This window comes from Bidens hawaiensis, unplaced genomic scaffold, assembly GCF_021521415.1.
Source record: "Bidens hawaiensis isolate Kalapana, Puna unplaced genomic scaffold, B.hawaiensis_p1.1 tig00031515_1, whole genome shotgun sequence".
In the NCBI taxonomy this organism is placed as follows: Eukaryota; Viridiplantae; Streptophyta; class Magnoliopsida; order Asterales; family Asteraceae; genus Bidens; species Bidens hawaiensis.
Window position 1 is genome coordinate 184,580 of NW_027495329.1, and position 12,416 is coordinate 196,995.

Genomic DNA, 12,416 nt, shown 5'->3' on the forward strand with positions numbered 1-12,416 from the left:
AAACTCACCCCAAGTTTACGCTCAGTACGGGTGGCCTTACTCACAACCACTTTCAATTCATTTATATTATATAACTAGGTTATAAACCCGTGTATTACACGGATTTGAAAAATTAAATGTCATTCATTATCTTATTATATGATTTTGGTTCTTCAAGTTTCAATAATCATATACAATAAACACATCAAAACTCTTGAAAAATCACAAGAGCTGAAAAATGTAAACAAAGTGCTTTTAAGTATATTGTTGTCTTAGTTTCAACTTATTTCAATCACAAGAGTTTTCATAGGTAAAAAAATTGCCAAAGGATTTAATTGAGGGTTTAATGATATTAAATTATTAACCATCCATAACTAACAAAAATAAACTTGTGTAGCTTACTCCATGTCTTTTTTTCTAATTCATGCCTTTCAGGTTATAAAATTAGAAGGAAGGGAAACCGCATATTTGGTAATATCCACAAAGAAGCGTAATACTAATAAAGTTATAGGTATTTTATCACATTTTTTTGTTTCAAACATGCCATGTTACTAAACTTTTAAATTTTAGATGATCTTGTCGCATTTCACTCAACTCCAACGTACAAGAAACTAATCAGTTATAGTGAGTTTTATATTTGTGTGTTAAAGGTAAAAACAAAAAAAGTGTAAAGAAAACATGTTTCGAACCAAAGGTAATATTTTTCTTAGGATGGCCAGCTTTGAGCCTAACTTGTACCGACAAAATTGGTTCTTATGTTTTGCGTCGATAAACATGACCCGTCCGTTTTTCCAGAGAACACAAGTAGCAAATTTTACCTGTTTACTTTAAGGGTCGAATACAAGTTGAATTTGCCTGAAAAGTTCCAAGTCATACTAAAAGTGGGTATGTTTCAAGTGAAACTTGTTGTGACCCATTACGCACATCAGGGTAAAAAAACTGCTGGAAAGGTTTTATTTACAAAAAGTAAGTATCTCACTGAAAACTAAACCATCATTCCTCCCATATATCAAATAATTTTGAGATTCTTGTATAGAAGATAGAACACAAATAAATTATAATAATAAACAACCAACTTAAAAGAAACAAATTAATATTTTGAACACTCTGCTCATAATCTTACTTCTTTCAATGATTTTGTATAAAATCGGTTTGCAACACCCATAAATACAACAATTTTCCTTTCATTTATAATAGTTAAGTATACTTTATGGCCTTAACTTACAAGATTTGAAAAAAAAAGAGTGTTGTGCCTATAATTGACAACACAATGTCTAGCTTCATGAAAACAAATGGATATAAGCATATAATCAAGGAAACAAAACTCACCATGACACCACTATATTTTAGGGATCAAAACAACTAATTCTCTATATTAGCTTGGCCCGGAACTCTAGCTGATGCAAGTTTGTGACAATGAATAAGCACAATGATTTTCACTATCAGTTAACATGTGACAAAAAAAATACACATAATTATTATATCTGAAAGAAAGAACACTTATATTCACCATCATCAATATACTTTTCTATATGAGTGCTAAATTATGTCACTTTAGCAAAAGTTATCAATACATATAAAAAAGTTCATTAAATATAATTAATAGTAAAAAATAATCAAATGAAATGAAGCATTTTCGTATTGCTCAGAGTAAAAACGAATCGTGGCACATTTTGACCCGTCACTAATAAACTATAAAAACATACAAATACAACACAAATTTACACAGACTAAAATAAGTTTCAGAAGTTTTATATACATTCTTTTATTTCTATTTTTTTACTACTAAAAAATTATAGATGTATTATTAATATGGAATGTTTAAAATATTTATTAGTTGTTTTAATTAGATATTTATGACTTTTAAAATTGAACAATGATGAATAATGTATTTATTGTTTATTATAACAGTAGATTTACAAAAGCCCTCTCATGAAAATATAAAAATTTTGCTCTAAACCAGTAAGTAATTAGGGTTTAGGGTTTTTACCAAACCAAAGACATCCCCTTCTTCATCCAGCGTCATTATCATTTAATTACCTCCCAATCCTTGTAACTTGAAAATGCAGCATCATCCAACCACTTTTTCACTTGTTGTTAAATTCACACCGTGTAGCAAATGGAGACTGAAGATGACGATTTCGGAGATTTATACGCGGACGTTGAAGCAGCAGCATCCTCCGCCATCAACACCGCTGCTCCACATTCACACCGTGAAGAAATTGATGATGATCCACTATGTGTTTAGAGTTGTCTGTTAGCAAATCTGTTTATTTGCATGCTTGTCTTATTAGTTTGAAAGTCTCGAGAGTATGACTTTGAGTCGTAGTATGTTTAGGAAGTTCATTAGTGTAAGTAGATGGTTAACGCCTGATTTCCAACATGTTCATGTTCATTCATTTAATTAAATGAACAAAGTTTTTTGTTCATGTTCATTCGTTTAATAAATAAACAAACGTAAACGAACTTCCTGCAGAACTGTTCACGTTCTGTTTGTTAACATGAATTGTATGTGGATTGAGCTCCTAATATTAAACTTATGTTTGTATATGGATTTTTGTATGTAGTATCTAAGATCTCAATCAGCGACATATGGAAGTTATTTGAAAGGAACTGGATGCATGCAAGCACCTTATTGGCAGCAATTAGGGTTAAGATCATTGGGACCTCAATCAGCACCAAGTTTCTCACTTCCTAGGGCTAGGTAAGTGTTATACATTCAAAGTTAGATTACCAATGCAGCATCATTGTGTTATTAATTTTTGTGAAACTGTTGATTTGATGATAGAATAATCAATTATGGATGCTATTAGTTGCCATAAAAGGGGTGCAATTGTGCATTATAGGAATTACTGAAATGTGTAGGTTATGTAATCAAATGGTGTGGATTTATATTTATCTTACAGGAACATACTAGATGTAAGTATTGATGTATTTGAGCAGAAGCCTTGGAGGCATCCTGGTACAGATATAACAGACTTTTTCAATTTTGGGTTTGATGAAGATAGTTGGAAGCTTTATTGCAAAAAAGTGGTAATTAACTTTGTTTCTGTGTATATTATTGTAATGATACAAAGGACATTTGATTCTTGTTAGATAGTTTTTCTTAAGTATCTACTATTTAATGTTATGGACAGGATGAATATCGTCATAGAGGACCTGTGTCTAGCGGGACCCCACCTTCAGAGGCCGCTCAATCAACAGAAGTGGACGTGGTATACATGAATAAATTTTTTTAAAGTAAATTTAATTGACTGCTAGTAGAGGTGACTGTTTTGACCTGTTTGTTTATGAATCAATCGATTTGGGTGGTGTTTGATCTCAAACGCCTTAATTGAAAACTGAAAAATGCATCAAGTCAGATAATCATATTGTTTAAAAGTTGGCCACAATGTGTTTTTGTTGCTTACAAATTGATTTATTCACAGATTCAATTGATATACTATTACTAGCAGGCTGATTATATACTATTTGTACAAAGATGGACCAAAACAGTGTTTGTGGGTCAATGCAACCCGATCTTTATCTTGTACTAAATATTATCTGCTCACATGACCTGTTACCCGATCCATCTATCTTGTCACCTGTACATGCTAGTTTTAAGATTAAGTGGTCATTTTGTTAGTTTCAGGGTAAAGGTCAAGCAATTGAAGTAGAAGACAGCATTTTTGAGCGTCAATCATCCATGGATATAAAGATCCAGCCAGACCGTGATTCAGATGCCATACAAGTATTGTTTTTGACCTTTACTTTAGCTTAAGTTTTGAACTACTTAAATCTCTTGTTTCACTGCTAATAACTTAATTGTAACAGATCACCATTCTGGATCCAGAAGACCCTTCCATACCTGAAGCATCCAATCATGGAGATGATAGTGGTGATGATGATGTCACTGATCATCTTTCTTTTAGTAGTGCAACCGACGAAACACTCAGAACTTCAAATGACACAAAAGAATCCAATTTGGTTGAAGAATCAGTTGAGGAAAAAAAGAGCCCTGGAAATCATTCAAAGTCATTTAAAATTGATTCATATATTGATAGGCGAAAAGCCAATACTCGTGTCAGATGTCTTACTGAGTTGACTCGGTCAATGAAGCCTGACTACCACCATTCAGAGGACTCAAACAAATCAGATGACAAAAGAGGTTGTAATGAGCATAGATATCATGTAAGACGGTTGGTTGATAATAATAGAAAACATGGTGACCATATGTATCATGAAAGAAGCAATAATCATGTATATAAAAATAGGACCCACAAAGATTTTCACCTGAAAACACTCCATGAACATGATTACATCATCTCAAGAAGATTAGATAAAAGGAAATCTTTTGATTCTTATGAGGAAAACATATCGTATTCAAAATCAAAAGTACCTTCAGATTACTATGGTGAAAGGTTTTGTAGCTATGAAGATTGGGATGCTGAAAGATTTGGATCCAATATGGACCGATCCGTTTTCAGATATTCAGAAGATGATGAATATTATGATGAACAAAGAAAATATGTTGAAGATAACAGAATGATGGAACGGGATTGGGTCCACAATGAAAAGGGTCAAAAGAGAAATAAAAGCGAAATTGATGAGTATTTTCTTGATTTGGGATATTATGATGATACACATGGTGAAAAGTTTAGATCTTATACTAATAATGAGAGAAAAAGATATGATATTGAATACACTAGATGGGAAATTAGAGGCCCTGGAAGAAACAAGAGGATGGTTTGCAGTTTTGAGTTGGATAATTCTTTGTTGAAAAGAGAGAATGCACATCCTTTTGCATTGCGGTCTTCTGAAGAATCTGATTATAATGACAGATGGCATGATAACATGATGCCTAAAAGTAGTTTGTACAGAAGACATGGGAGTTATGAAAGACATTGGGAAGATGAATTTATGTTTAGGCACGAAGATGCTAAATTTTATGCTCACAAAAGTTCATTTCCTATTGAAAAGGTTTTAACACGTGAAAGATTTGTTTCTGAACATGATCCTGATCATGTTGAAGAGTTGATTGATGATCCATATGTAGTTTATTCACAGTTGGTTGATGGGTCTGGTTATGTTAAGGGGTTGACCGCTGGCCAACATGCAACTGGGCATAGATATTATAAACATGAAAGTGAAGTTTTTAGTGGTAATAAGTATGGTAACACTTATGGAAAGAGTCGTTCAGAACGACTACTACCACCGTGGTTCAGGAATTCACATCTGGTTGTCGGGGCAGTTAAGGTAAAATCAGGGTAATTAAGAATCAAACATTGTATCATTTTAATATTATGTCTATCTACACATACACCCATATATATATTCTCATTTATTGTTTCATCAGTACTTGTTTCATCATGATATTGCTTTCATTGATATTGATCTGCACTCCTTTTGGTCATCATACACCACCGATCATTAATATATTCTTACCAGCAATAAGTCTGTAACATCTATTACTGTTCTGGCACATCATTTATAACATGGTTTTGTGCCTGTTCATTTATCAACTCAATAGTGCTAGAAATACTTCGTGGACGGGCCAATGTGAGTTGGATCGGGTGAGTTGGCTTGGGTTAGACCGACCCATTAGCACTGTTGTCCTTTAATATTTTTGGATTTTCTAAACTAGCATATATTAACTATATTATTTTTGGATTTTACAAAGCCTATTTATTGAAATAGAGGGTCTACTTAATACAAAAGCCAATTTGTAGAAGAGAACTGTGAGAACCGCGCATAAACACTTGTACATTTTGCTTTACTTGTGATACATAAGGCGGTTAGTGGTAACCGCTTGCCTATTCTCTCTCTAACTCCCTGCTCCCATTATATGTGTGAAGCACTACGTACAAGTGAATTTTGCGGTTATCTATTTAAAATTTTGTCCTGTATTTAATGTGCACATATTGAAATAATATCATTTTAACAAAAGCAATTAGGGAAGTTTAACTTTTGGTTAATATCAAATGTTAAACTTGTTTCTTATTTGCTAAATGTTTTTATTTATTTATACCTGTTTGACCTTATATCAACAAAACGTAACCAAGTTGATTTGTTTTCACCTGCATGGCTGCACCATCACGCATAGTAAGCATATACGGTAAATAGTAAGCTAATTTATTTGTTTCATGGTTTTTATCTTCCACATTTTGATGTTAAACTTCAAACTACTACATGATGACACTTTTCAGCTCTCATGAATGGTCTGCAGGTAAAATTATTATTTATTATATTTTGCGTGCATAGATGTCATGTTATATCTTTACAGATGATAACTGGGCGGGTAGCAACTTAGTTAACATGTAGTTTTTATTCCTGCAAACATGGGTCGTGTGTCTAATATTGTTACGGAATTTATATAATAGTTTTATGGTAAGAAAATGCATTTTGTGCAACTTTTGACCTGGTTAACGGTTTTCTCTTTTGCTAGTTTTGCTAATCTTAGTTCTTTGATAATTGGAGATTATAGCATAATTTTAATGAACCCATTAGCAAGAATTGTCAAAATTAGTCAAAATTGTCGACTTTTGTTATATCTATAGATCTAGCTGTGTCAGCCATTACTTATCAATGGACCTTATTAGATTATCATGTCATATAATATACAGTATTTCCTATCTGGATATTTGACATATTTCTTGAGATATGATATGTACTTAATTTCATCCAAAAGATATTACATATTTATGAACTTACTCTGCAGTCTTCTAAAAAACACAAGAAACCCAAACGGATGGATCTCGACATGTGTCTAAACAATAAGGTGGCCCGAGCTGAAGAAACAAAAGCAACTGATGAACTTTTGGACATGGAGGACGGTCAGATTCTAACCAAAGTAAAAGTGGGACCCGTGACAGGTAAAACCAGAGCACACGTAAACGGGCCCCATAATCAAAATGGAAAACCAGGTCTTGATAATAATCGGATTCTTGAGGCAATGGCAAAGATGGAAAAAAGGAGAGCACGTTTTAATGAGCCTAATGCTATCACCAGAAAGGATTCCGATAGCTCGTTTAAGGTTGCAGTTGCGGACCGAGTTCAAGAGACTGGCTCAAATAAGCAACAAAGACCAGCTAGAAAGAGGAGATGGGGAGCAAGTGGTGAATGACACGTGGAGATCAAACAGAGGTAAAGAAACCAAGGCATTTTATATAATTTTCCTGAACATATATTAGCAGCTAACATGCTTATTGTTTTGTGAACATATTAAACCTTCTGATGGCTTACACATTAAAATCAGATTTAGTAAATGATAAGTGTGCTTACATTTCGACCCATCATACTTTATATCAGTTCTTGCTATAATCTGCTTAATAAACATATGTGTGCTAGTTTTTAAGAAAATGAAATGTTTAGTTAAACGTCTCGTGTTCGAGTTTACTAATGCTTTTAAGTATGGACCGACTCAATTATTAATTACTCTCTACTCAGATGGTTCATTCATTTAGGCTCAGTGTATTTTAAAAATTAACTACTGGCTGTTTGCTGGTTAGTAGGAAGATTCAGTTGATGATCCATTGACTGTTTATCAAGCTGACTATTTTCATGTTCATATATACACTTCAATCAAAGATCAAAGATACAAAGATGTAAGAAAGAGGTATCTACAGTGGAATCGTTTTTAAGAGTATAGACGATAATCCGACAACCTCATCTGGTATTGTGTTGAGATGCGCATTTGGTTTATGGTTAATAAGATTTAATTTTATAGCCTTGCATTAAGTGTGATGATCTAAAATCATAGTTGGAGAATGTAATAATTTGGTATGAATGATGTTGAATTGCAGGTTAAATATGCTTAAATGGTATGGTGACCAATTTCATTGTTATTAGTACACATGTTAATAGTCTTAAATGTTATGTTAGTAATTGATGGACATGTCAGCTAACTCATAGTTCGAGCTTGAGCTTAGAATTTAACTCTAAAGCTTTGAGAAGATCTATCACACGATTTATGAATAATTTTGGCTCGTTTACAACCGTAAATATGTAAATTATTCAATTGGTTGGAATTTTGCAATCCAGCATGATTCTTCTATATGCAATCATATAAATTGATAAAAAAGAACGGGGTATGCCAAGTAGACGTGCACAAAAAAACCGGTTCTGGAACCGAACCGGAACCGGTTTCAGTTCCTACCCGATGGACCAAATACCCGGTTTGGGTATTTTTCTACCCGAAAATCATACCGGGTTCCCCTATTTGTATTTCCCAATCGGTTCCTACTCGGTTCCTAATTGTACCCGGTCAGGTTTCTACCCGAAAAAAACCGGTTCCGGCGGTTTTTTTAAAGTCAAACACATGTCAAACTAGCCGTTGGAACCGGTTTTTGAGACACAAAAGAGCCGTTGTAACCGGTTCCAACGGTAATGAACCCAAACATCGGGGCATCTTGTTGTTTCGATCACCATAACAACGTCGTCATTAGTTGCATTTGTTGTCGGTTTAAGCTTAATTGTGTTTTGGAGTGTGTTTTATAGTTTTGGAAGTGGTTTAACAAGTACACGCCATACCTTGCTATTTAGAGAATGAAAATTAACCTAATTATAGTAAAAAACCGGTTCCAACGGTCAAAAACGGCTATATAGCCGTTGGAACCGGTTTCTAACGGCTAGATTATTTGAATTTCAAAAAAAACCGGTGGAACCGGTTTTTACGTAATTACCGGTCCCGGTTCCTAAAAGTTGGCATTTCGGGGCATCGGTTGGGGTCGGGAACCGAACCGGTTCCTGACTGGAACCGGTGCCATTTCCTAACCGGTGAGAAAAAACCGGTTCGGGTTTCTCAATTTGTGCACGTCTAATGCCAAGTGTATAATAACTTTTTAAATTGAATTTTTTTTGAAGAACTACGGATATGTGATGAAACTTATTCTGATATCTGATCTTGTGTTTCTTTATACCAAAAGAGAGTTCATACATTAACAACCGTGTTTATCTGTTTATCACACACAAAGAACTACTGACAATATCGTGGCTCGTAGGAGAACTATAACTTGCATGATACACACATGAACAAAATCTTAAAATCACCTTATGCGCATACTTTTATGCATAGTTTCTCGGCTTTTGTCACGAATTTATTTTCCACTAGTGGGTAGCCGATTGAAACCTCGTTTGTGAATGCCATCTTTTCTTTTCTTGACAATATACAGAATTGTTATGGCTATTATCACACAACAAATCAACAAACCTACAACCAAATAAATAAACCAAAATTAGGTAAACTTTTAATTTCAAGTTTTCTATTATTGAAAATATCTACGCTATCTGCTTACCAATGGATAGAAGACCCAACTTGAAATAATTACTTGACACCAAACCTGCAACAAGAAAATTAAATCTTAAAACTCTTTTTTATTCAAAACAATCATATACTTAACATTTTCTCAAACTAGAAGCCACATTAGATTCGAAACCAATAAATGAACTTTTGAAAACAATACATCACATCACCTTTCTCACGGCAATTTGCATAACGTCGCCCTTTGCCACACGAACAAGAAAACGTTTGTTTGTCAGCATACACACATAATCCACCACTTGCCTCACAAGATCCACATTCGACACTTGTTGACCATTTTAATTCGAAACCTTGTTTCATGGCGTTTCCAAAATCTGTTATAGAACTTTCAGTACTTATAAGGATTGTGACTAAGGAATCTGAAGAGGTAGGTCCCAGCAGAGCCCAGTTGGACCCGCAAGACTCACCTTGAATAGGGACGTCTGCGCAGAAACCAACTGGATCCGCAGGACCAACCATGCTCAGAGACGTGACGTCTTTACGCGCAGTACGCAAGTTGTTCCCGCAGGAAATGCCTCCCGATGGTGAAGGACTCCGCCTGTTCCCGCAGCCTCGGATACAAGCCATCAGGGAAGGCCACCCGCGCAGCAAGGCTACACGCACAAGGCACTTAGCTCTCAATCACTCAGTGTCACCTGAAGGAATGAGCAAAGCCGGGAACAATCCCGCACAAGGGCGGGAGGGGGAATACTCCCGCCCAAATAAGCCAGTCCGTACGATACGGGAAGATCTTCTGTACTGTACCTGACGAGGTATGGGCAAAAGATCTGACTAAAGATACGACAGCTTATTGACAACAGTATGGCGAGCAGCATGCTCCTGTACTGTATGTCACTATTAGCCGCTGCCTACTCACCAACTCCTGTCATACCACGTGCATAGCCGGCAGTTGGTGGAAAAGGAATAGTACACAGCAGGCCTGGTCACTATCAGCCGCTGCCTACCCACCAACTACCAGCAGGGCACGTGCGTAGGCCACAGTTGGTAGAACAGGAATACTATTCAGCAGGCCACACCTCCTTGGAAACCTACCTTCGGCTATAAATACCACAAATGGTATGACCATCTCATCTTATCATATCTTACCATATTATCATCATATTATACCTGATATCTGCTCTAGCAATCTCTTAATATACATTTATATTTAAAGAGCAATCTAGTCTGATTCTCACGCCGGAGGGTGGTCACAAGGAGGAACCCCCCCTTCTCAGTGACAAGCTCACGGTGTCTGTTTTGCAGGTTATCAGAAGAACCATCTTCTCTGGGTCTAACCCCTCGTGGGAAACATCTATCTAACCCCCAGGTTACTCGTAATCTGTCGTGGGTCCGGTTAGTGTTTCTTCATTGGCGCCATCCGTGCATAAAGCTAGAACTTCATTTTTCTCCAGTTTTTTTCAAACTTCTGGAAAGATGGTTAAAGAAACTCCGGTAACCACAACCCCAGCTACTGGGGGGAATACCGGCTACACAGTCTTTACAAACACTACCCCGGTTACCCAAGCCGGGGCAAGTGAAGTAAATTTTACGAACACTACCCCAGTTACCCAAGCTGGGGCAAGTGCAGTAAATAATCGCTCACTGGGATTCACCGATACCCAGTTAGAGAAACGAAGGCTCCCCCGCCAAACACTCGATGAAGTTAAGGCATGAGCGGAGGCACGACAGAAGGAATTCCAAGCTGAGTTGGACGAACGCTTGCGTTCCGTCCAACAGGCTGATGAATTCGAAGAATACCTAGACGATGACTCGGAGGAATCCGACTCCGACGCGAACCCTCGCCATAGGGCAAAAGGGAAGCGTAGGGAAACGGACTCCCAACCGACAAGGCATTTTGGACAAGCCTTCAAACCAAAAAACACAGGTGGAAGTCCACGTGACTTCTCCAAAACATTCAGACCAAACGTTGCAAATGCGGGAACGTCCAAATTTGCAAAGGACATTGCGGAAGCAATCGCCCCAAAAAGCGCCAAACAAATGTCCAGCATAGGCACATATGATGGTATATCTGACCCAGATGATCATTTGAACAGATTCATAGCGGGGGCAACCGTCAGTAGTTGGACGGAACCTACGTGGTGTTACATGTTCCAAATGACGCTTGTTGGGGCTGCTAGAGCGTGGTTCGATCGTCTACCGGTCAACCACATCTACGACTGGGCAGACTTCCAACAGAAGTTTAGCCAGCACTTTAGCCAGCAAAGAAAGTATACCGAGGAGCAATGGACAATCCTCAAATGCATTCGAGAGGAAGATGAATCTTTGCTAGACTTCATCACTCGCTTCAACTCGAAGAAGCTAAGTCTGGGTAACATTAGCGAAGATCTTGTTCGCGCTGCTTTTATTCAGGGCGCGAACGACCCAGAGCTCATCCGCACCTTAACGGGTAAAGATGGCATGCCATCCACATGGGATGCCATCATGACAGCAGCTAAACGCTTTGCGGAAACTGAGAAGCAACTGGGTAGAGATCTCCCACAGAGCACAAACCTCTACACCCAGAAAACAAGGGAAGACAACGTCCTTACCGCCCGATTAAACAAAAAGCGAAAGCTAGGCATTTGGCAGTCAAGGGTAAACTTTGACACCTCATCCGGCTTGCAACATCGGTTAGGCGGAAGGGATAACGTACAGTCAAACAAGAACTCCAGATGGACGCCGCTCACCAAAAGCGTCACCGAGATATTCGCCACCGAGGAGCTCCCATGGCCAAAGCCTCAAATAATCCGACATCGTCACAATGCTGATCGGAGCAAATACTGTGACTTTCACAGGACAAAAGGCCACAACACCGAAGAATGCATAGACGTAAAGGACATGGTCGAAGCATTTGTCAGAGATGGGACGCTCGCGCACCTCGTGGCGCAATGAACGCTGAGCAGGCTGATGCGTGTAGAACCCCAGCTGGGGAAAACACGAATAAAAATTCCAGCTTCAATGAAGAGACTACATGCTGCGTAAAGAACGAGATCCCGAACCAGGTGCGTATCGGCTCGATGGCACTCCCATCCCAACAACATGGAAGGGAGCTCATTTACATAGTTTGCATGTAAATCAATTCCAAATTTGTAAAGAAAAGGCCAAGAGCCACTTCTAATGGAAATGATTCTCCTTAGAACATCGACGCTGATGATTTTAC

The 12,416-nt window shown here is 37.3% G+C and overlaps 2 protein-coding genes across 2 annotated transcripts; one reads left to right on the forward strand and one right to left on the reverse strand.

Moving 5' to 3' along the window:
• The first annotated feature begins 2,098 nt into the window (after positions 1–2,098).
• LOC143582281 (uncharacterized) lies at positions 2,099–7,316 on the forward strand. Its single transcript, XM_077064888.1, has 7 exons — positions 2,099–2,221; positions 2,547–2,683; positions 2,886–3,012; positions 3,117–3,194; positions 3,605–3,709; positions 3,793–5,214; positions 6,677–7,316. Exons 1-7 carry the CDS (start codon positions 2,099–2,101, stop codon positions 7,079–7,081), a joined length of 2,397 nt encoding a protein of 798 aa, XP_076921003.1. The 3' UTR covers positions 7,082–7,316.
• Positions 7,317–8,962: 1,646 nt separating this feature from the next.
• Positions 8,963–9,631, reverse strand: LOC143582282 (uncharacterized). The gene is made up of 3 exons (XM_077064889.1): positions 9,430–9,631; positions 9,252–9,296; positions 8,963–9,166 (listed from the first exon to the last, which is right to left on the reverse strand). The coding sequence occupies exons 1-3, from the start codon at positions 9,575–9,577 to the stop codon at positions 9,054–9,056; spliced, it is 306 nt and encodes a 101-aa protein (XP_076921004.1). The 5' UTR covers positions 9,578–9,631; the 3' UTR covers positions 8,963–9,053.
• Between the last annotated feature and the right edge of the window lie 2,785 nt (positions 9,632–12,416).

Excerpts from the sequence above, each read along its gene's own strand:
- LOC143582281 (XM_077064888.1), top strand. The coding sequence starts at position 2,099 with ATGGAGACTGAAGATGACGATTTCGGAGATTTATACGCGGACGTTGAA. Across the intron at positions 3,013-3,116 it reads AGCTTTATTGCAAAAAAGTG|GATGAATATCGTCATAGAGG; the intron begins GTAATTAACTTT and ends TGTTATGGACAG. Across the intron at positions 3,710-3,792 it reads GTGATTCAGATGCCATACAA|ATCACCATTCTGGATCCAGA; the intron begins GTATTGTTTTTG and ends TAATTGTAACAG.
- LOC143582282 (XM_077064889.1), bottom strand. The coding sequence starts at position 9,577 with ATGAAACAAGGTTTCGAATTAAAATGGTCAACAAGTGTCGAATGTGGA. Across the intron at positions 9,297-9,429 it reads TGCAAATTGCCGTGAGAAAG|GTTTGGTGTCAAGTAATTAT; the intron begins GTGATGTGATGT and ends TTCTTGTTGCAG. Across the intron at positions 9,167-9,251 it reads GTTGGGTCTTCTATCCATTG|GTTTGTTGATTTGTTGTGTG; the intron begins GTAAGCAGATAG and ends ATTTGGTTGTAG.